This window comes from Hirundo rustica, chromosome 11 (genome assembly GCF_015227805.2).
Source record: "Hirundo rustica isolate bHirRus1 chromosome 11, bHirRus1.pri.v3, whole genome shotgun sequence".
Classification (NCBI taxonomy): domain Eukaryota; kingdom Metazoa; phylum Chordata; class Aves; order Passeriformes; family Hirundinidae; genus Hirundo; species Hirundo rustica.
The window spans coordinates 8,325,162-8,349,606 of NC_053460.1; the positions used below are offsets into that span (position 1 = coordinate 8,325,162).

A 24,445-nucleotide genomic window follows, 5' to 3' on the forward strand; every position below is an offset into this window, starting at 1 on the left:
AGCACTAGGGTGAAACTTGGAGTAAAGATGAGGGAAGCAAAGGTTATGGGAGGTGGGAATGGTCACTGGATACTTGGACAGCTTGACATGGTTGACCCTACGGAGCAAAAACCTAGAAGAGAAGCCATAGGGTGTTGAGGGAAAAGAAATAGCAAAGGAGGTTTATTGTCTCCTTGCACACATGCACAGCATTAGGTGGAAACACAGAAAGTGAGATTGCATGCCTCGCTATTGGTTACAGATCAGGCTGTCACCTCACGTTAAATCATCTAACCCAACAGGCAAAATCCTTGCTGGGTAACTTTTCCCCTAATGCTCAGTTTTTCTTCTATCTATTTTTCCTACAACAGTAACTTTCTGCTTGAGGAAAAGCTGATGTTTATGATTACACTTCCAAATGCCAAAGTTCCCCAAGAATCAAAACAGACCTGCGATTACCTGACAAGTATACTATTTTAAAATCTCCTGCGGCAACAAAAATCAATGGTTAGGCAAAAATATACATAAATAGCAGTCAGCTTGGTGTCATTATCCCAAATACAAAAAACATTTGGGGACCTCTTTTATGTGCTGAATATTTCATTCAGTCCTGCAGTGCGGTGACTCCCTAAACCTTCTCAAGCTGAGCTCTGCTTTTGAGGCTCTAATTTGCTGTTGCCATGACATTGTTAATGTCTGAACTGCTTTTTTTAACCACTTTTTTCCTTTTTTTCACTCTCTTGCAGAGGCATTCTGAAACAGTGGGCATGAGCTGATCTTGTGGAACAGCCTGTGTGTCCTCAGAAATAACAGAAGAGTGTTCATTTTTACAAGCTTTTTGGCTGATAGAGTCCTGATGGATGGATAATTACAAGCCTGATGGATGGTAGCTTTTTAATTGGAGAAACCACAATGAAACTATCTGACCTAACTGAGATCATTTTGGCTTTGGTCAGGGAGGGGAGAAGGTTGGGGGGCTATTTCATTTCTGCTTTTTTTTTTAAATAATGAAAATCAGAAAAAGTGTTATTAAAAAGAAGAAACATCCTTGTTCTCTTATGCTTAATTGGGCTTCTAGAGTGAGTAGATTGTACAGGATAACATTAAATTTCTCAGCAGTGAGTTTATCAACATACTTGCTTCCCAGATCCAAATGAGAAGAGCAAAATCTCTGTCAAGGTCAACCTTAGCAGAATGGCACTACTTGCTCAGGAGCATTTTTTGCAGGAGATGTACTTCCTTTAGTGGGGTAATACCTTCCAATTGCCAGGCTTCTTAATAATACAGCAGCATTTGCTGTCCAAGGGTTTAAAGAGGATGTTTTTGGTTCAGCCTCCATAGGCTTTGAATCTTCCCTGTCTCTGTTCAGCCGACCTGGATATGCCCATCCCTTTGAGACTCAGCAGCAAATGCTCTGATTTCATCTGCAACAGCAGTCACCCCAGACCGGCAAATACCACTCTGTCAGGGAGGGCAGTGAGATGGAGCCCAGGCTGTCTCTGCTGCTTCCTTGAGGGGCAGATCTCAAGAGCCTTCTGAGCCTAAAGCTGAAGTGACACAGCTGAGGTCACCTGCTGTCAGCTCCTCCCGGCAAATGTGTCCAGTACTAGTCCCAGTTCCTGTTCCAGCACGAGCCTGAGACAGACTCCAAAGAGGAAAAGGTGGAAAAGAGAGAAAATCCTCTGTCATCAGTATTTTGCCTTTGGGGTATGTCTCTGATTACCAAGGTTAGAGAAGTGGGAAATGTTTAATGAGGGTCCAAACTTTAAAAAAGTACCAAGCTTGACAGAATGAACAGCATATTCTTTGTCATATAATTTAGTTTTAGGTGGTCCTATGAGGAGCAGGATGTTGATACTCCGTGATTCTCTGATCCCCTAAAGGCACTTGCTAGAATTGTAGACGAAACTTCAGCAACTATCACGACACAGAAGACAGGCAGGAGGGTGATGATAGTGCTTGGAGAGCTGTCCTTAGCTGTCTGATGTGGACACTGTCAGCTCCCAGGAAGAGGTGATACTGGGACATACTGGGACACTGGTAGATCCCATGCCCCTGAACAGGGCTGTACTGTAACAGTGGCATGTGCAGTAGTGATGCCTCTTAATGGCATTGGTTTAAATTCTGACATAGCAAGCAGAGATCCAAACCAGTTGCTCCCAAATGTTAACTCTAACAGGAGAGATGGTATTTCTTTAATGTCCTGGCCAGATATAGTTGGTGCCTTTTCAGTTTGATTTCTCCTGTGTGGCTCTAACCTGGGCAATTTCTTGAGTAAAGACTCCTCTCTCACTAGGGATTTCTCAAGTCAGTGATAAAATTCCTATTCAATGAAAGAAGAACGAGTCCACAAATGTTTTTTGGGGCCATACAGAGTGCAAACCACTACTCAAAACCTAATAATCCCGTAATAGCTCCAAATATTTCCGTGCTTCAGTGTCAGTTTTTATAGGTACAACTGAAAATAAATACTGCTCTTAGAACGCACTGACAGTGACATCTGAGTATTTCCAGGAACCTACACTTTAAAAATGTCTGCCCACCACTGAAAGGAACACAGATCGACATTTCAGATAATAAACAAATGCCTTTGATTTTCTCTGTGTGCCAAGGAACACTGATATTGTCTCTGTCTCCTGGGCATTCCTCAATGTGCCTCATTAGAACGTTATGAAATGTTGCTCTATTTGTTCTGTCGTAAAAAACCAAAACAAGCCCTGGAGCCAGATTGACTCCAAGGGAGCTCGATGTGCTCAGGCTGAGGATTGGCCCTGTGTATGGGGATGCTTGTGCCTGGCGTGGCTGGGGCAGGGAGGGCTGGGAGAAGAGGGGGAAAAAAGGAGAGACACTCCTATGGCACCTTGCTGCTGTTCTCTTCCAATAGTTCAGCTAAGGAAACTCCTAACCTGGAGCTGCTGCTCTTTAATGTAGAAGCTTGACAAGACCAATTTTGCTGTGTTAACACACATCTCTGCAGGATTTCAAAGGTTTCAGTCTCTAAGAAAGAAGTGGAGGCAAAGGCAGATAGAGAGCACTTTTAGAAAGTGGTTGTTTTCCTGAAGTTTTTTCAGGTTGTTTTTCTGAAGTTTTTTCAGGAACTCTTAAGCTAAATAGATAGCTGAGAACTTCTGAAAACATCACAGGGATTCTACAATCTTACTGTGTTTTTTCACTTGATGAATACCAGGAAAAAGTGTTTGGATTTTTTTTTTTTTTTAATAAACACTTGCAAAGAGCAAACCAGAGGTCCAAGGTTAAAACATGCACGGAAGAACTTCCTATGGCTAATTTTGCAACTGCATTTAAGTCTTTGGTGTTCACACCTACTAAGGAGTTTCCTAACGATCCAAAGTGGTTATCAGATCTGCACAGACAGGATGAAGAAGAGTCGTACAAACAGTCACAATACATAGAGAATCAGCCCACACCTCTTCTGCTATTCCAGATGCCAGTGTGTTAAAGGGGAATGTCTAATCCTGCCCTCTGCTGATCCCATCATGTTTGCTTAACTGCATTAGTCCAGTTACTCCCAAGATCTTTCCCTCTACTATGAATAATCTTGAAGCTCAAGTGGCAAAGGCCCATTTCCATTTTTAGAGATTTAAATGTCAGCCACAAACTTAGATGTAGATTGGTCTGGAGATCTACCAAATATGGACTCCTCAAAATTCAGTCCTTTCAGAAAGGTCAGAAGTGACTTGGATTGCAAAATCTCCTCTAGCCTGGCAAAAGTTGCCATGAGTTGCTCTGAGTTGCCATGCTTTGGACTAAGTGAGTCCTATCTTTGGACAGAGCTTCAACAGTGTCTTTTAATCCTGGTATTTCAGACGTCATGATGGGATGTTGCCATGTGGACTCACATCAGCTTTATATAAAAATCAAAGTGGTACATAATTACTGGCTTCAAACCTTTGAAGAGTTTGGCCTGCATGATTTCGAGTTAATACAAAACTCGAAAATACTGTGATGGAACAAATTAGAGTGGCGTGAAATAGGATTGTAGTTATAACATCTAATTAGAAAGCACTGTGAATTATACACTTTTTATTCTATGTAAGCTGGTTATAAATAGGACAGCAAGACAGACCAACAGAAAGTTGTTTCTTGCAACCTGCAATGCAAAGGAGCATTATAGGATCAGCTCTTTAACTAGAAACCAGAGCACTTTATGGTCTTCCTGGCTCAAACCCTGAACAGCTGACTCCCAGGACAGCAAAGGTTAGTTTCTCTGGTTCCACATGCCCAAATTGAGTATTTCAGCTTGTATTTTCTTCTGGGTAGAGACTAAGGGGGTGTTGACAACATTTTTAAAGTTTTTTGCTTGAAGATGAGCTGCTTTCATTGAGGAATCATCTCTCAACCTACTACACCTGCATCATCCTAGCAGATATAGAGGATTGTTGATACAGAGGGTTCCTGGACCTAATGCTCTGTTCATAATGGGTATGGCTCTATTACCTGTTTGAGGGCTTTCTCTCTGGAGCACCTGGATATGGTGGTGGCAGCAGAACCTCACTGTGTAGGCTGCTGAGATTTAGCACAGCCTGCAAAACTATCTGCCTTCCTCTGTCTACACATTAAGATAGAAATGGCTTTGCTGAGACAGGTGTCTCAGAGCTGGCTGCTCCAGCATCCCTGGACTGATGCGTGAAGAAGGCAGGATGGCTGCTCCAGAGATGATGGCAACGTGCAGACACAAAGGAACTGTCCACTTTCCCTCTGGCACTGTGCTTGCTACAGGACCTCTATTCCTGAATGAATGCCCAGGGATTCCCCTCTCCACCATCCTGGTGTCCTGGCACCATTTCTGTGAGAAACACCTATTCTGTTTGACATTTAATAAACTGATTTGGTTTTGATTTTGTTTCTTAGTTGCCAATAAAGTGCCTTATTGCCACCACAGAAGGACATCCATAAAAGCATGGGAAAAGCAGGGTTACCCCAAGACTTGTCTGGCTATTCTGTGCAGAGTGGCTGTCAGTCTGTATATGTGTCCTGCCAGGACTGTGGGGCACTTTGGTTTTGACTTGGTGTGAGAGAGAGAAACATACAGCCAGGCCGGCCAGTGTCTCTTTCCTGACATCTCACCTTAGAGGGTGGAAAAAGAAGCCCAACTCCAGATAAACAGCCTTGGGCAGTGTGTATGGAACAAAAGGCTTCTGGCTTCTGCCTGTGCTTTCAAAGGGGTGCTGACCAGCAGGTCTGTGCTCAGGGTGTGGTGGCAGTGAGGACACTGGCATTGCCCTCCCTCCGCAGAGGGGCACTGCAGCATTTGGAAGCCTGGGGATGCAGGCTTGGTGGTGAGGTTGGTCCACGTGAGCCATCTCCCCTCTTGGGTTGCTCCCTGCCATGTTGTGTGTTGTATCTGCAGAGGCAGAGCCTGCTCTTGGAGCCCAGCCATTCCCAGCGATAACGGATGGGACAGCTTTAGTCCTGTTTATTTCAGCCTGTCCCAGCCAAAAGCTCAACTTGTGGATGAAAGGAATAGCTGTTCACAGAGCTAGGAGAGTACATGCAGATCTGACCTTTAGAACAACCTTTTGCAGTTACAGAGAGGCTACGTTTATCACTCCACTACTTGCTATTCTATTTAGCATTCAGCTAGAATCTACTGCCCCTTTCTTTCCTGTTAGACCTGCAAACAACCATCTAAGGATCTTTGCTGGTGGTCCTGTACACGAAATTGGATCTCCTTTCCTTCCACACATCAAGCCCTTTATTTCTGACTGCTCCTAGCATATGTCCATTCTGGTTTAGGTGCTGGTCACTGCTTCAGCTTCCCTGGATTTACAGCTTTAATTTTCTGTGTCTGCAGGAAGGTGCTGGTGGTCCAGCAAATTGTTTCACACAACATTGTTATGTCTGGTTCCGGCCCAGAACTATGGTAACCCTCAAGTTTCTGTGGCTCTGTAAGAATTTAGTCTCTCAGTGCTACCACATTTATCACAGGTATTAGTGGGCACGTTTCATTAGCAGCCTCCCTTTCCAGGCCAACTGAGAGGAAAAGGAAATGAAGTTGGTGTCTCCCTATGGCATGCTTGGGCTCGGGCTGCCATTTGCAGAGGATACTTGAGCAAAGCTCACCTGAATCCTGACACTTGCCTTGAGAGGAAGCAGTGATATTTACTCCAGCGCCTGTCCCAAAGGAGAGGAGCTGTTCGGTTCAGTGAGGAAGACCAGAGTGAAGTCAGCAATGCTTCTGCTCACCTGATGAGACCCTACTCTTTAGCTCAGAGATAATCACTCCTCTCCAGAACAGCCAAGAGAAGAATGCAGTTCAGTGCTGGTGGGGGAGATTAGGGCGAACTAGAAACTGCCCTGGCTCTACTAAACCTCCTTTGTGGTTTGAGTGCAGCAAACTGATCAGTAACTTGTGGTCTGAACTAGGAGCTGCATAATCAGTATGAAATGAAATCTGACTTTTCTGGCTCGAGGAACTTGCTGGACTCATTCTTTCCAGTCCCAGGCAATACCATCCAGCTTCTTACGGAAAAGGGCTTAGAACCGCGTGGTGTGCTGGTGCTGCCTGACATGTATAATAGCGGTTCACAAGGGCTGCTGGGGAGAACATCTGTTTACATCTGGAATTTAGCTTGCAGAAAGCTGGTGCTTTGTGGTGGAGTTGGCTCCTGAGCTCAGTTCTCTTCCTAAAGGGTCACTGAAGACTTTTGAGCACTGGAACTAATTTCTGGCAATCTCCTGGAGGATTTCAAGGCAAGTCATATAATGATAGTGTGGACTGATAGGCTTCCCCTCCCCATTAGCCTTTACTGTTTATTTGCTGCCCACTCTTCTTTGAAAGCTGATGGCAAAGGAGAAAGGGACACAGTGCAATAGTCTGTTCACTCTTTCCACCCTTTGTGCTCTTGGATTGGCCTGGAGATATGAAGCTGTAAATGCGTGCTGGCAAGCAGCGTGACCCCAGAACTGCGGTCTTGTCTGCCCAGGATTTTAGGGGATCGATGATTAGTGGTGAAAAGGCAGCTCAGAGCTGCTGCTGCTGCCCGTGTGGATTACTATTAGCAGCTCCTCATCATCTTTCTTCTCTTTACAAATGTGTCAGTTGATCATGCTTTCTGGTAATTTGAAATGTGGTGGGCATGGCTCTCTCCTTGGCCGTGCCATGCAGCAGTGCCCGGAGAAGGACAGTCGGAGGTGTCCATGTGGTGGCCTGGCTGGCTTGTGGTTAAAGGCAGCTGAGGGACACTGAGCCCAGACACTGCATGAGCAGGGCCAGGCTTTGGACCCTACAGCTCCTTCAGGAATAGGAAGAGGACATGCAGAAAAGGGGCGTCACCCCTAGAGGTGGCTTTTAAGCTGATTCAATGTCTGTGCATACAACACATGACTGAAATAAGCACAGCTGTGGCTTGGGTCTGATGCCTCTTGGTTTCTGAAACCTCATGGCCCAGAGAGGTTTGAGGGTGAAATTGCTCAGAATCCTCATGCTGCAGGACAAGCTTCCTCCTCCTGGCATGTGGTGCAGGGCTTTAGGGTTGGGATTGTTTTAAAGGTGTAAATTTTTTGCTTGCATCACCAACAAGAAATAGAAGACGCTCAAAACTTGGTCCGCAACAACATAAAGATCATCTGATCCAAAAGCTCAGTCCTGCAGAGCCTTACATGCTGCTACAAATCGTCCTAGAGCCTTCCCTGAGGTTCTGCTCTTGAAGAGAAAGTTGAGGAAATAAGGATTTTTGCCTACTCACTGGTCACAAGACCTGCCTGATTTTGGCTCACAACCCACTGGAATGCTGAATATGGTCTTTTCAGTCTTGGTACGACTTTTGCCTCTGGAGCAAATTAAATAAAGAAGGCTGCAACAGCAGCATGCACACCCCAACTGCAGACAGGAGATTTAACCTTGTGCCATTTCCTGGGTGAAGGATCTCATGAGTGGAAGTGAGCGTGGGAAGACTCAAAAGCCACAGCAGCTATGAGATGCAGAATTTGAACTCACTAGCAAAAGGTGTCCATCTTGGTGGGAGCTGCCTCCAATGTGCATTGGGAGCAGCTGGAGTAAGACAAAAGCCTATTTAAAACCAAGGAACTCAAATGAGGATGGCACAGATATCACCAGTTAGAAACGTGCCCATGGCAGGGGAACTTGGCAAGAGAAAAGCTTTCTAAAGCTTATAGGACCAATAACAGTAATAACAAAGAATAAAAGCTGGAAGAAAAATGGCTGTGAGACCTTTTAAGGTGCTGGTGAGGCTGGTTAAGGTGCTGGTGAGGCGGTGAGGAAAAACTAGCCTAAAATTGCCCTGTCTTTGTCATCCCCAGTGTCACACCACACCTCCAGATAGGCTGTGTTGCAAACCTGCCCTGCAGAAAAGAAAAAAAAATTCCACAAATGTGATGACACGGAAGGCAGAAACAGAAGTGAGACCTGCTCCTCACTTGGAAGAAATGAATTTGTAACTTTACAGAACTAACTCAGACTCACTGGATGGTGGCTACTGGCACGTCTTCTCAGAAAAAAAATCTTTTATTGCCTGTAATATCATCTACCAGCACTAAAAGCTCTCACAATTAAAACAAAACAAAATAAAAAACCCCAGAGTAAAACTGGCAAGCCAAACACTTTCCTGGACTCAGAAAACTCTACTTCTCTGCCATTGCCTCCTTTTGCTTGGCTTTGATAGCACAGACAGAGACTTGGGAGGGAGCAGGGCTGAGCTGTGATCCAAAGGGAGTGGGCATGGCTGTGTCCTGCTGTGCCCTTCTTGAGGAGGACTGGGCAATGATGTTTTTCCTCTGGAGCACAGCAGATGCTGGCAGTTAGAAGTGAGCAGGATGGGACCCTTTTCCCTTCCCAAACATGTAAAAGGTTACTTTGGAGATGTAATTCTGTTTGCATCCTCTCTCGTTGCTGGATGCTCCTTTTCCTCTGTGCAGTACAGCCTCCTCCCATCTCTACTGGTAAAACCTCGTCAAACCAGAAGCAATTTCTCTGGAGAACAGTCTTGCTCCAGTTTTACTGTCAAACTAACTAAGGAGTAACTGGTTTTATTCAACACATGACCATACAACCTGAATACCCAACTGAACATCTGAAAGGTGTATTCAGCACCTAAGATTGACTTACTACCCCCTTCATGTAAAGGAACAAACACTGCCCAGGGAGGTTCCAAATACAGAAAGGTGGGTGACAACCATGTAGCTACCCTGAGTATTTACTATAGAATTGCTCCTGTGTGTCACTTGAGTCTCCATTCCCATGATCTCAGTGTAAATCAAGAGTAATTCCCCTCTAAGTAATGGAGTTAATCTAGTCTTAAACCAATCTGTAGGCAAATGAGGACTTAATTATACATAGCCAAGCTAGGGGAATTATTTCTTAGTAAGGGAAAAGTATCTAGCAACAGTTTCACCGTCAACACAGATACAATGTGTTGCAAACCAGAAACTCCTACAGCCCTGGAAAACTAATAGCACAGCAAAAAGGAGGAAATGTGTTCAAAGCCTGTGGGTGAGATTTTCTTTGGCTCCTGAGTGGGTTTTGACACTTGGAGGGGATGTGCTGTGCTGCCTGGAGCGATTCAGGGGTGATGTGACGCAGATGTGGGTCTCTGCTCGGGAAGGATGAGCTGTCCTGGGGCCCTCAGTGACTATCTATCAAAATCCCTAAATCAGACACAGGCTAATTCATGTATCCTGCACCTTTTTCCTCCACATTTTCTCTCCGACTTTGACCACAAGGCTAAACATTGCCAAGGTGCAAAATGATACTGTTTCACAGCAGATCTTGAAACGTTGTTGTTTCTAACCTTCACATGGAGCTTGATTCTTTCCTTCCTTTCGATGAAACACCAAGAACTCCTGCCCAGTCACCTGCCACAGCAATTCTGATCTGGGTGAATGGCATTTTTGAGCTCCTGCAGCCTCGAGTGAGGCTGGTCCCTGCTGCACTGCCAGGCACCCTCACATCCGACTCAGTGGGCGAGGCTGAGGTCAAAGCTGTAATTGTAGCTGTTAAATGAGTTCCCTTGTGGTATCTTTAATCAGTTATTACCAAGGTACACAATACTGATTAATAGCCTCAGTAAAACCTGTATTCGGGTAATAAAGCCTTCATGCATGGCAGACATTCTGCTGTCCCCATGATGGATGCAGTGCAAGGGACACGTCTGAGGTGGCACCATCCCACTGTGCCTCTCTGTGAGGGAAGGCAGCCGTCTTCCCAGCTGGCTGATCCAGCCTACGAGAAGCAGCTGCTCACTTAGGAGGGACAGGGTTCCCCTTGGGTTCCGTGGGGCTTGGGCACAGCATCGGCACATTTCATCTTCCTTCAGGGCAGCAATCAGCTGGGAGGTCTGTGTCCTTGCCTCACCAGCTCAGCAAAATTCCCCTTTTGGAAGGATGGGACTTCACAGCCACAGGCCATGAAATGGCTCCTCTGCTGCAGTGTGTTCCCTTGTCTGGGTTCATTTCAGGGTGTGAAGGGAGCGGGCTGTCAGCAGGGCATTCACACACCTCCCTGCTGATGCTGACAGTGAAACCTGCTCTCACAGAGCGCGAGGTGGCCAAGGACTCGGGTTCAGTGTGCCCTTGGACCTGGTGCTCCTGTGAGGGCACCTGACATTGTGTCCCTTGGGGCTGAATTGTTTTGGGGTCTGTGCCCAGAGCAGACCATGGCAGAATATGGTATCCTGAGTTTATGAACACGTGCTGTAAGCAAGGAACATGTTCCGTGTTCTGTGCCTCTCCTCTCCCATGTGTTTGGGCACAGCAAAGCAGCTGCTCACACTCTCCTTCCTCCATCCCAAGCTGTGTCAAGCCCAGCCTGCCTGTCCTGCCATTCTGGAGCAAAGACTACCCCTCATCACCATCCCTGAGTAAGCATCATGCAACAGAGCCAAGGGATAGATCCCTTGTTTTACGCCTTTTTGTGAGTTATGCATCAGAGATCTGTTTAAGCACAGGAATACCCTATACAAATGTTTTCATTTTACATCTGGAGACATTCAAATAATAGGAACATCATAGAAGGCATGTGGAAAATAAATATTTTTAATGGCATTCCTAAAACTGGTGAGTAAGCAGCATGACTCAGCAGTACTCCCCAACATTTCCCAGAAGAGATGGAAATCAATCTATTTAATAACTGACATGTATTTGAAATGTGCTGAGTAGTTAGTAGTTATCTGCAATTGCTGCTTGGAGAGCTGACTTGCAATCATACCTGAAGGCAGCATCCTGCCTGTGCAAGGCTGCGGCCAGATGCAACCTGAACTTCAGTCTCAAACACGGTGGTGACTTTCTGGAAGGACTTCAGCAAGTGCCTGATCACCCACGCAGTCAGAAACACCTTTAGGCACCTTAGAAGCCTCTGCCATGCCAATGTTTAACTTCAGTGCCTCCATTGCGAGTTCATCAAATACCTGGAAGTGTTTTTTGGTCCTGTCTTAGAAGCCCTTCAACCCCTTTATGGACAGAAGGACTCTAGTGAAGGACAGACAGTATCCGCCTGTGCTCACCAGTACCAGATGCCTCCCAGGGCAAGGCCACTGCCACCTGCTCTGTTGGGAGTGGCTGCACTGAGCCCCTTCCAATAAGATGGAATCTGCCTTGGCCTGGCTGTGCCATCCACCTACAAGGAGTGAATGGGCTGTGCAGCCAGCTGTCTCCTGACCCTGGACCCAGGAGCTGCCAGGAAGCCCCTTTTCAAGCAACAAGGTTTTCCCCTTCTCAGGGCTATGCTCCATCTGCCAAATATTTTTGAATACTTTGTCTTTTGTGCTGTCCCACTCTGGTGCCTTCCAGGGGCTCCCAGAGAAGCCTCTTCCATCAGTATCTTGTGGGAATGGAAAGCAGCACTCCAGCTCTCATTAAGTCACTGCTAATGTTACAGTCCCTTCTGTGCCTCTTTCCTGCCACACCATGGCCCTGGCAGCCCTAACTGCAGCTGCATTTGAATAACAAATCTCAGGTATAACAAATACAGGGGAAGGCAGGCAGCCCTTCTTCCAAGGAACAGGGATGGTTGGGGTTTTTTTTCCTTCTTTTCAAACTAAAAATATTCCCTGCATCACTCAAAAAATCAGTATCAAACACATAAAACTTACGGAGATAAAATACATCCCTCTCCTGGTGAAAAGAGAGAGTTTGCACACACAAGAAGGAGGAAAACCTCCCTATGGCACAGGGTCTGCATTTTCACAGGTGAACAGGGGTGTTGAACAGTTTTAGGGGAGAAGCACCTTTTCAAGGATGCTTCGGAGGACTAGGGTTGTTAATTCCTCAGAAATCAAGCCTGAAATGGCAGTTGACGGCAGAAGCACCATGAAAAAACTAACATCTCTAAAGATGGATTTGCACCTGAAGAGGCTGCATCTTCCACCACCCAGGGAGCAGACAATGCCAGGAAAACTCATCAGAGATGCTTTTCTGCTGGTGGTTGGCTGAAGAGAAAGACAATACCCGTAATTTAAAAATTACCTTTTGGGTATTTTCTGTTTTCACTGATCGTCCCATACACGAATATCCTCAGACCTCTCTTATCACTTAACTCATCTAATACACAGAGGGATGGGTAGTCCTTCAAGTACAGACTGTCCTGATCTCACCAGATACCACGGAGAGAAGAGGGAAAGCACTATGAGCCCATGCTCATCTCTGACTTTAATTCCTTCTCCTGGCACCAGTGACCACTGTCTTGTCCTCTCATGTGTCTCTCTGGGAATACTCTGTCACCATCTTTAAAGCCTGCTTTAGGTGGTGAAAGATGTAATTAGACTCAGTCTGGAACCTGGAGTTGGAAAGAGGTGACTGTGGTCTCTCTCTTATCAATGATTCCCTAAGACATCTCTTTATCTTCTGCTTTTCATCAAAAGAAAATTAAAGGCTAGTTTTAATTGATGGAATCTGTCCTGGTCAGTGCTTTTGTAGAACATTTAGCTACAAGACTCATCTCAGAATTAGGAAGGCAGCATGGACAGCAAGTATCACCAACCTACAGTGCCTGGCTGATGCCAAGTGTTCACCAAAGAAACAGATCTGGTGGCATTTTAAGGTGTGACCACACCTCTTATTCTCATCTGGCTCCCTTAGAAATGACGTTGAAGTGCTTCACAATACTTTTTTCCCCCAGAAGTGTGTTTCTTAGGAACAGATTTCTGACTGCACAGAGGGACAGGAAGACCAGGTGAACTTCTGTTCCACCCTGTCCCCTGACTGCTGCCCATTCACCATCGGTGGCCAGGAGAACCCAAAAAGTTTACTTTAGAGTGTTTACTTTAGAGTGAGGGTTGCCATGCCAACACCATGGATATCATCCTGAAACAGAACCAACATGAAAAACACCAAGCTGGCACATCAACGCTCAGCAAGGTGGCACCTTCCAGCGAGCCGCCTTCCACACGACACGCGTTTCCAACGTGCTACGCGACTGCCGCCCACTCTCCCCTGCCTCCTTTTGGATCCATTTCAAGCGGTCTTTTTCATTCTTTAGGAATTTTAACTAAAGCTGGTACATTGGGCCACCCTAGGGACGTTTGGGTTTTTAGAGCTCTTGTGAGTGATTGAAAGAAAGGTTACTGGTACAGCCTCTGGTGCAGCACTGGCCATGTGGTTCAGTTGCTTGCCTAGAGCATCCAGCTGTTTCTACTATTATTACTACATTTTCTGGCTGTGATGTGTTTATAGCCATGACTCCAGCAGCTTTTTCTCATTTCTAATCACTATCTTTATTAGCAGCCTACATACAGAAAACAGACACTGGTTCTGGGGGATCTTTTTTGCCATGTGAAAATATGTTATAGACTTGATGATCACAACTTCATCTCTGCAGGAGCACAGAGCCAGGCTGTACTGCTGCTGCTGCAAAGCAAGGTCTCCCAGGTCCAGCCACAGGTCTCAGCTGGCTTGGCTGGGATCCCTTCTGGTTATGACAGAGTTTGTCTCTCCCTAGGAGGCAAAGGCATGGAAGCAGACCATTCCAAACTCTTTCAGCTGGCACAAGATGCTATCATAAACTGTCTTTGTACTTTGCTCTTAATTTACTGCTATCATTTATTAGGAAAGATCTTGTATTTTCAGGGGCTCAAGGGGTTTTCAAAGCAGGAAAATATATTAGTGGAACGTAGAAGCTGCTTCTTTGGTTAGAGAGACTCCAGAGATGGTGCTGTGAGGCATGTGGGTCATGCACTGTGACCATGTAGGCACAGCTTACTCTGGGCTTTCCCTTGTTTTTTGTTGTCTCCCTCCTTCTCTCACACCCTCATTTTGCAGCAAAGATTTCAAATGCATTGGCTATCTTGGCCGGCAAACACAAGCATTTCTTGAATGAGCCAGCCATCTCCGTGGCAACAAGGCAGGCTGTGACAATAACAAGTGTTTTCCTCTCTGTTTCATGTTTCCCACTTCTTAAGAAATGCCCTGCCCTTTCTTTGTTCCCCACCCCTCAGAAACATGAATAATGGCAACTGAAATTCACCTTGTGGAAGGACCCAGAGGGAGGTGTGTGAGCAAGATGGCTTCAGCCTTAATGGAAAAGTGACACATCTTTACGAAGGGCAGGCTGAAATATTTGTCCTGGACTGTTACTTGGATATTTGTACTGGGTCTGATACAGTACAGCAGATATGATTATATGTGAGCTGTGACTATTGCAAGTAGACATTCTCTGCAGCTAGATATCTGGACAAATACTGACACCAGGTAAAAAATGGCATGTCTAGTTCCACATCATTATTTCATTTTCCCTTTTCTTCCACTCCATCCTGCTCTTCTACAAAGCAGTCCTAAGTTCCCATCACTCACAACAGCAGATCAGCAAGGACTGGCTGCATCCTCAGTCAAGCAGCACAAGCCCAGGAATCCTGTGTCTATCCCCTAGATCACCCAGGTAGCTAACAGAAGCTTCCTACCAGCACAGCAGTGCCTGATTAACCTTCCCTGCCCTCCCTGAAGTTATTAGCAGCCTTTTTACATTTCTAAGAGAGCTTGGGTTGGAGACACACAGTAGGAGCCAGCTGGTCTAAACAGATACCTGACTCCAACGAAGCAGCACAGTATCTTGAGCTGACAAGTACAAAAAGCCAGTTACACAGGAACAGACCATATGAAAGAGAGATCCTTCCCAACACTGCTCCCCTTTAGTGCCTGGAAGGCAGCAGGTGGCAGCGGCTGTGACTTTGCTCCTGGCACTGCCAAGCAAGGAGAGGAAGAGGGCAGCTCCTAAAATCCCCTTTTGGCATGTGCAGAGGGGAAGGGGCTGGAGGCACCAGGTTTCTACAGGCACCTCTCTGTTCAGAAGCAGATTTGATGTGGACCTCTTTGCCAGCCACCCTGGGTGGGCTGTTCAATTACACTACAGAAGGGTTTTTTTTAAGACTACTAGCCATTATTTTAAAATGTACCAGCACACCTTTGATTGGCTCACAGTTCTGAAGCTGCAGACTGTACACAGCAGAAGGTCACCACAGACACATTTTGCTACAAAGTCCGAAAGAAAAAAAGTCTCAATCAAAATATTTTAACACTTTACAGCTTTTTAGTTTTTCCTTTTCGTAGCTGAAGCAGAGACATGTCCAGACTCACACTGGGAAAAAGTTCGATGTGAAGGCCACTGCCTGCCACTTCTAGACTCCCAGTGCTAAACCTGTGACCTCTTGCCTCACACACTTGGATCTGAGCCATGCAACTGATATTTGCATTCTCTGTTGAGTACTTTCTGAATAATTTCAACCTGTTTCTGTCTGGTTTATGGAAATAGGAGCATGATCTACAGCTGCTTTCATACCAGTCTGCACAGGGCAGGATGCTCATTGCAGCCTGGGGCCAATCCAACCTGAAGACACCCCCCAGGCCCCCAGCCTGGCTGCAGCTCTGGCATTTTACCTAAGTGAAATGATTGCAAGTCTGCATTTCCAAGCAGGTTCTGGGGTCAGCATTGACCCACAGAAGAAGAGACTTTATGCTCCTTCTGGCTGGTGTTTCTGAAGCACATCCTTACCCTGCCCTTCCTGCTTGATCCTTTTCAAACACGTGGACTAACTTCTAGATTCCTGGTTTCAAACCTCCATTTCCCATTTGCTCTGCCTGAGTACACTGAAATGGAATCAGTGAGGAGCTTGTTTTATTAATACATTTGCACTTTAGAGGACCATTTAATCCACAGGCTACATGTTACAGCCTGACTCTTTCCTGCTTGTTAATCTGATTATCAAGGTAAGGACTGAATAGTGCCCTACAGACCAGCTGGAGAGTCCCGAGTAGGCAGGTGAGACTAAGCCTCTGCCTCTCTTCCTGTGTGCAACCCCTTGGCTTGTCAGGGATCCAGACCTAGGGCAGTGGTGGCCCTGGAGATGAGCAACACCTACAGATGCCACCTCTCCTGCAGCTGGCTCCTGTCTCCTCACTGACTGCTCCTTTTTTGCCAGCCCTCTTGTAAGAGATGTAGGATTTGTGACTTTACATTTGCACATCTTCTCGGGAGTTTCAGCCTGCCCGTCCATGCTGTGTGCAGTGATAATGTGCTGTGAGCTGGCAGGATGTACTCCTGCCTCCCATGCTGAAGGACACAAAACAAGGACCTGGGTGATGCCCACAGGCCATGAACCTTTTGTGAGCTGGGCAAAGCTGTGAGAAAACCCGCTGCCCTGCACAAGGAGCACACATAAAAGTGAAATCTGACACGCAGACTGTTTTGTTCCCAACCTGGGGACAAGTACTTATCAGCAGAGAGGGTCAGCAAGACCTGGAGCATATGCTTTTAGTGATTTATTTTGTCTTTATAGGTTCTATTTCCTACACTGATCTCGCTTTGACCGCCAAAAGCAAGGGGGTTTAGTCTTCTCCCAGTCTTTTCACTTCTATTAGACTAAATACTGGAGGTACAATTATGGCCAGGAAAAAAATGAGAACAGTGAGAGGATTTGGCTATTTTCTCTCAACAACAACATGCATTTATTAAGTAGGGGAGGGTTTTTTTCATTTTGAACGTGGTCAGTGTGCCATTTGGAAGGGATACTGGTGCAGATCCATCTCCCAGAAAGTAGGATGGAGGAAGCAGTAATAGCCAAGCGGTCTCTGGGGGAAAACTGTCCCAGGCCCAAATCCTCTCCTTCCCTGCTGCTGAATCAGGCTGGAGCAGCCACAGCCCTGGCTCCCCTTCCTGAGCCCCCTTCTCTTGGGGGCTTAAGTGATGAGTAGGGGAAAATCCCCCACCAAAAGATTTGCACTGGAAACCCTTGGCTGAGGAATGACTTTTAAAATTAGAAAAGCTTTGCCTGAAAAGGGATGAACCACATAGCATAATACTCAACAAATCGCCTGTTTAATGGCCTCTCTTTATAGCAGCTGTGCATTAATAACAAAAGCAGGGCAGCAGAAGCCATGTGCTTCTTTGTAAGATTAAAATAAATACAATTTCATACTAAACACCAGCAACTTTCTGTGCCTAAGAGAAAGCAGCAAGTGGAAGATCTCAACCTGAGAGACTTGGTTTCCTTTCCCTTTGTCTGCTACTGGATGAAGAAATATTTCTGCCATCTATGAAGGGAACAGATACACTGAATCACCTTCCCAGACAGTGGTTTGGTTTATAGTGGTTTGTGGCAGGCCTGTCTCACACAGTCAGCATGACACCATTGCAAGACTGGAGTAATTCTTCCAGAACTACATCTTAGGAGAAACTAGGCTGGGGAGAACTAAATTGAACTTACTTTTTACTTTGCAAAGCATAACACAAGATCCCTACTGCCATAAAGCATAAATTGAAACAACAGAGGTTCACGCTAGACATAAGGAGAAACTTTTTCATCATGAGGACTGTAGGAGCAGTGGAGCAGGTTGCCCAAAGAGGGTGTGCAGTCTCCAGCCTTGAATGATTTCAGACCCAACTGAGTAGAGCCCTGAGCAACCTGGTTTGACCTCAGACTACCTGAGCAGGGGTTGGGCTCAACACCTCCAGAGCTCCTCTCCAGCCTGAGTTATTGTACAACCCGAGGAACATTTGGCATCTTTTCCAGGGGAATATGAACGGACACAACATTTTGTTCAGCCCAGTACTCCACCTCTCGTTCCTGGCAGTCCTGATAACAGCTCTCCTCCTCCACACCCTGTACTGTGCCAGGCCTGGCACTAAAACAGTGATGAGTTTTCCCTCCTCAAATTAGGATTTTAGGCGTTAAAAAAAAAAAAAAAAACATTTTAAAGCTGTCTGCCACAGACTATTTCTCAGACATGGAGAATGACTTGTTTCTGTTTTCCCAGGCATAGGTTTTAGCTGAGCGAGATACGTTGCCTTGCTGAGAGCTGAGTCACTGAGTAATCAACAGATTAATGTATTCAGTTTGAAAGCCATCAGCATTAGTTCTCGGCAAGCTCACAAGAACTCCATTATGGTATCATCTCCACGTTTGGGATGGAAATGTCTCCAGGATTTAGAGTTCCTACAGGAAAATCCCTAGATGCAAAAAAATCAAAGTACCTCGTTGTGACTGAGAGAAATAAGGTGCCTCCTCATACAGTAACACCACAGCAGGATTTTGGCATCCATTCTAGTGAATGCTTTTATTATCAACCCTCAGATAAGGAGTTTGGAGTATATTGTACATCTGTCATTTGATAGCTACCTAAAAATAGTCATGACAAACTCACCGGCATATAGGACTTTACCTTTACCAGGTCTTTAATTTGAAATTATTATATTTCCAGTGAAATCAAGTAGTTTTACCTTCTCTGGGATTGCAGCATGCAAAAAGGGTGGTTTTGACTTCACTCTAGGGTTCTGAGTTCCTCTGTGTGGGCTTGGTCTGAGCCAGAAATGCAATAAGGCAAGGCAGAGGCTGGCAGGGGCACCTCACAGAGGAGCCACTGTTTAAAAATAGGGAGCTGGTGAAAGTAATCAGACTAGTAACTGTAAAAGGACAGGCTGGCTTAGGTGTGTGGTACAAGGCTGCCAAGCATCACATAGCTGTTCTGATAAGACAGATGCCAACGCTGCTGCCTAAGAGCCTGTCCATACCAACCTCATTGAAGTAATACATCCCCTTGTTTGCAATTGAAATCTCTGTTTGAGTACACTTAAATGGGGGATGTGTGAGTAGAACCAGTCAAGCCCCAATCAAGTTAATCCTAAAAGCTTTCCTACATTAACAGGCTGGTGGAAGGGCTTTGAATGGCAGCAAGACTTCTCCCTGATTCATCAGTCCATGCAGCCTGTGTGTCCAGCACACACACAGGAAACAGGAGACAGGACACATGTTTTCACTGTTTCCTCAAATCTATCAGTAGATCTGTCTAGGCTGTCCCTAGACAACAGGTTATTTTCTTCCCTGGCCTGACTAGTGCCAGGGCATGAGAGATTGTGGCTTTTGTGACACAGTGGTCCCCAGGGCAAGTGTACAAACGGCGCATCACATGCAATTGTGTCTCTGTTGTACAAAATTCACGTGCAAGAGGCATACAACAGTGACGTAAATCTCCCCTCCCTCCTTATCCCTCCAAGCTATTGAGATTGTGCAAATGCCTCCTGTTCATGGTCTGGAGTCTCTGGGTGCTCAGCTGTCTGTACCCAAGCAGTGATGATTTTGACTCACCCGTCGTTCCTTATCGCCATACTCAATGCCCAAGGTATCCATGGCACGGACAATAGCTGCCAGTGACTGAATAGTGTTGCTGTAGACCACTGGCTTGTACTGCTTCACGTCTTCTCCAGAGAAGCCGTCCTCATGGATGATCCTGAAGAAAATGCAAAGGACAAAAAACTCTTGAGGATGTAATTTCAGTGGGAGAGATATTTAAAAGACAGCTGTGCTCTTCTGAAGAGCACATCTGCTGGCTTGATTCGCTTAATTTAGTCAGCATTTCTTTTTAAACCTTTCTGGTTGTTCACCAGTAGTGTGTCTGAGCCCAGAGCTGGAATTAGCATCCCTTTTGCTCTCTATCAAGAAGGTTTTGTGCACAGTTGGTGCATATGGTACCTCCTTCCTAAATGAACTGCAAATGCTGAAGCCTGGAGCACCTCGTGTTTGCATGCTCAGCAGTCACAGGGGGGAGGCTTCCAGGTCCTACATTACCTTCCCAGTCAAGGTCTATGGAAGTATGCTCAATGTGGACAAATGACCATGAGATCAAATCTTAACCTCGGAAACAAGTGATAGAAACCTTCTAGTTCTTGCCTTTTGGTAGTAGTAACTCCTGGGGTACCTTACAAAAGGAACCAGAGTTGAAATACCCCTGTACACACAGGGACTCAGGCACACAGGGGGGAAGTGTCTTAGTTTTGAAGCACTTACAGTACTTACCCTCCACACTTCCTCCCCACTCCTTCCTCTCCTTTAGAATAAGTGCTGAGATATTTTTTGCCTCAAGGCATGTTATGCTATCCCTTCCCCAAGTAAGATGGGAATGTGACCCACAGTCCTACCAGCTCTGCACGCTGGATGCTCTGTGCATTGGTCTCCATTAAACTCTGCAAAGGAACTATTTGATGGAGCAACTTATTGCAGTCCCTCGCTCAGGTCAGCAGAATGGCCCCTGTAAATTATTCATCTCTAGGTAACTCCAGAACTAAGTCTGGATGTGTCTCCAAAAACAACTAGGATTTGCAGAACTAATTGTGTTTGACAATAATTCTTCCCAGTGAAGACATAAATTATTTCTTAAATGTCAGAAGAGAGGACGATCTGCTTAGCAAAAATGAAATCCTTATTTGCTCATCCTCAGATGTCACCGGACAACAGAGGGTCCTTCAGTAACAGATCTGGTCTCTGATAAAACCTAGCACCCTTTCTGTAACAGGATTTTTGTTTCCTGTTTTTTTCTAGATCAGACACACACCATCAAAGGTCCCAACAAGTGCTGGCATCCCCAGGGAGAGAGGGAGCACTAGCTCTAGTGAGCTTGCAATAGATACAGTGTTGGGATGGAGAACGGGGCTGGATGCCAGCCCAGAGTTCTTAACAGATGACTACACGAAGAACAAGGCTGGTAGAAACATGCTGACCAAGACAGAGACCTCCTACCCCTGATGTGGAGCTCACAGAAAGGTTTTCTAACACAAGTGACTGACTCTCTGCTGTCCCCACCACAACCTTTGCTTACTCAACACTGAACACTGAGCTCCAGAGAGCTGTTCAACAACCCCCGAGTCCTGGAAAAACAAGACTACAAGCAAAGACTGCCTCAGACAGACAATAATTCAAATCAGTTGGTAACCAAGAAATTTTTAAGCTACCGATCAGAGGAACTGGGCAGAGCCCCCTGCTCGGATACCCTCCAGCAAAGGCAAATGGGGCTGGTGTGCTGGAAACAGCACAGGGGCTGCTGGTTCCCCTCACCTAAGCTGAGGAGAACAGGGGTGGATGAAAACCTTTCTGACATAGTAAATCCTGACTTGCCAATTTGCCCCCAAAATTTTGATAGTTTGTTTTGATTTTGATGGAGTAATGGGCAAGAGCAGATTTTGTATTCTGTAGCTTTTATTTTCTGTGAATCTGGTGATTGTGGTGAGGTTTGGAACAGTAGCATTTGAGTGATGGGGAAGGAGGCAGGGCAGCAGAGCCATGTATCAGCACTGGATCTCATGGATCATTTACTGTTATTCAGACTAAGTTGCTGAACTTCTGGGAAATGTGTTCTTTGCCAAAATGAGGAGTCAACCCAAAGAGTTATGGGTAGCAGAAGGCAAAAGGACTGTGTCAATTCTGTTTGAATTCAAGAGAGACTGGGCAGCACCACTTCCTTCCAGCTCTGAGCATGACAGCAAGAAGCACAGCAGAGCAGGGGACCCATGGGAGGCAGGCAGGCAGTTTGTGAAAGCATCACCAGGAATAATTAATTCTTTCTGGATGGTTGGCTCACGGCTGGATTTTGGGGCAAGCAAGATTAAATGCTGAGTTTTGGGAAACTAAGATAAGGAAACATAAGAGAGGGAAAAGAAAAGGGTGAGGACAGGCACAAGGGGCAGTGTAATGACTTCAAGAAGATGCTGCTGAGATTTGTTTGGTCCAGCTGCTGGTCAGGCTGGAGGAGATGGGAGTGATGTCCACAGCTTGGGCTGGATTTGTTTCTGGCTTTTACTGACAGGCATCAACTCAGGAATTCAGAAGGCAAAAAGAGGGCTGAAGAGCTGTATGGGGAAAGAGGTGAGATTCTGGTCTTCCTCAGAGTTTAAACAATTTTTAGCTTTGTGCCATGAAGTTGTGCCTGACATTTTCACTTCTAAATACTCCAAGCCACCAAGTTTCCTACTGAGTAACAGGGCTCCTTGTGCCCAAGGGACAGAGTTAAGGGACAAAGAGTGGCTCTGGGATCCCTCAGTGAACACGCTGTGGCTGGGCAACAACGCTGCCGTCGTTTAAACACAGAAGTAAAACTGGTACTGTTAAAGGGGTCAGAGAGAGCATAGAGAAAAAACCACCCCAATTGTTCCTGTGTGGAATCTCTCTAGAAGGCAGCCATGGCGACTGAAAGCAGCACTGTGGATGCCAGTTTGGAAGTTTTGCGGTAGGAAGTACCTATGGATTAATCAATCATGCAGTGAGCACATTACCTAATATTTGAGTGAGCAAATCCCCTCTGACTCCTGTTCCAAAGCCTTCTAGGACACTGTGAACTGGTTTATTGTCCTATATGCTTTTCACAAATATTTCTCCATTTGCTTGCCTTGGTGATGTGATGGCTCCAATCCTGTAGCAGCTTTTTCCACAGTCCTTTGGAAACATTCATGCTGCCACTCACCTGTTTGGGATACATTTTCATTTTGCCTGCTGTTGTGCTTTATTGTCTAGAGGACATTTAAAGCCTCAACACTACTCCTGGGAGGTCTCTTGCTATGGGACATGGCTTGAGCCAGCTCCTGGTGCCACAGAACGTGAGAGGCAGTGGGGTTTGTGTGCTGTAGTGAGCTGTGACCATTGGAAACATACAGGTGTAGGAACTAAGAGAAGCAAGCTGCATGCCAAGACTGTAAAGTCTTTACAAGTTTAGACAGGGTGGGCTACTCCTTAATCAACCTGCAAATTATGAGAGCAGAGGGTTTTCAGCACGAAAACTGTGAATCCTCTGTTTTCTAAATGGCACGTATTTTTCCCAGTGTCCGAATTACAAAGGAAACTGCTGCAGGCAGGTTCATCTTTACCATGCTAGAACTGGTTCTCACCAGGGCAAAGGAAGAGAAGGAATTTAAGAGGATCCCCAGGGACTGCGGAGGGGGGGAGAAAGTGCTGTAATTTTAAAAAGTGATTCTGAGCAATTAAAAAGCCATTTCATTCACCAAGTGGCTAATAAAACACCGTGCTCTGAATGGAATGGTGAGAGACAACTGAAGCAACCTGATTGCCTAAGGTACCCATTAATGCCTGCTCTCCATCCCTCAGCTGCTAACAGCAAAACCCATATGTTGGCATGTTGTGCTGTACTCATTTCAGAACGGCAGTAACAGGCAGGTATTTGCTGGAGAAAATGGTTCCACCGCAGATCAGATCTTCTGCCGACCCCCAGCAAGTCGTTTATCCCGAAGAAGTGCCCAGTGCCTCAGCAATTATTGCTTAATTACAAAATAAATGAAGTACTTGGAAACGGGGGGTGCATTCTGCGTAGCAGCTTGCTTTGGCTTCTGTTCAACAAAGCACTTACGTGCCTTCAGCCTTTCACTACACAAGGAATGCATTAAGAAGGCAAAGCCAGGGAGATTTTGCCGCCTGTCCCTGCTGACCCGCACGGCCCCTGCAGTTGTGGAACAAAGCCCACCACAGCTCCAGTGCAGCAGGGCTGCAGATCAGCTGGGGGCTGATCCCACCAAGGAGCCAGTTTGCCCAGGTCACTCCTGAGGGAAATATTTGTCCATCATCCTGAAAACTTCGAGGAGGCTACAGTTATCATCATTCCCACACATCAGTTCCAGCCAAGCTATTCTGGTGCTTTCCTTCCAGCCCTTCCAACCTGAGCCAGGTTTAGTCAACACACTGACACTTGCCTACACCTTCTCCAAGCAGGTCCTCCTCCTCTTTTTTGAGGCACAGTGCCCCAGACTAGACCCAGTCCTCACATCTCCAGTCTGCCAAGATCATTTGAAGCTGTAAAAGCTTATCCTCTGATGTGCTGAAGCAGCTCTCCCAGCTCCATATCACTGTCAGGGGTAAGTAATGATGTATTTTCATCCATTTTTCACTGATGAAAAGTTTGAAGGAAACTGACATAGGCCCCAGTGGAGTTCTGGCTGACAGAGTCCTCTACTCTGAACATAAGCCTTGATAGCTGCATACTTTGGGAATGAGTTGTGCTACTTAGCCATTTTTGTGTAAGACCTGTAGTAGTTTTATCTGCACTATTTTTCCAGGTCACTTTTTAAAAATCCAATGGGACTCTGACAAACCCTTCCCAGAATTTAGATATGGCACCAACTACCTCTGCTGAGAAATCAAATGAGACTAATTTAACATGCCTCCGTTTTGTATAATCCACGCTGTATGTCACTCATCTCCCTTTTTATCTCCTAGGTGGTTGCAAATTA

At 45.9% G+C, this 24,445-nt stretch overlaps 1 protein-coding gene across 2 annotated transcripts in view; it reads right to left on the reverse strand.

Moving 5' to 3' along the window:
• GNAO1 (G protein subunit alpha o1) overlaps positions 1–24,445 on the reverse strand; it is a 142,576-nt gene that overhangs the window by 73,246 nt on the left and 44,885 nt on the right. For both annotated transcript variants that reach the window (XM_040075015.2, XM_040075016.2), the window contains exon 3: positions 19,527–19,668. In XM_040075015.2, coding sequence (XP_039930949.1) covers positions 19,527–19,668 — 142 coding nt within the window. The remainder of the gene's footprint in view (positions 1–19,526; positions 19,669–24,445) is intronic.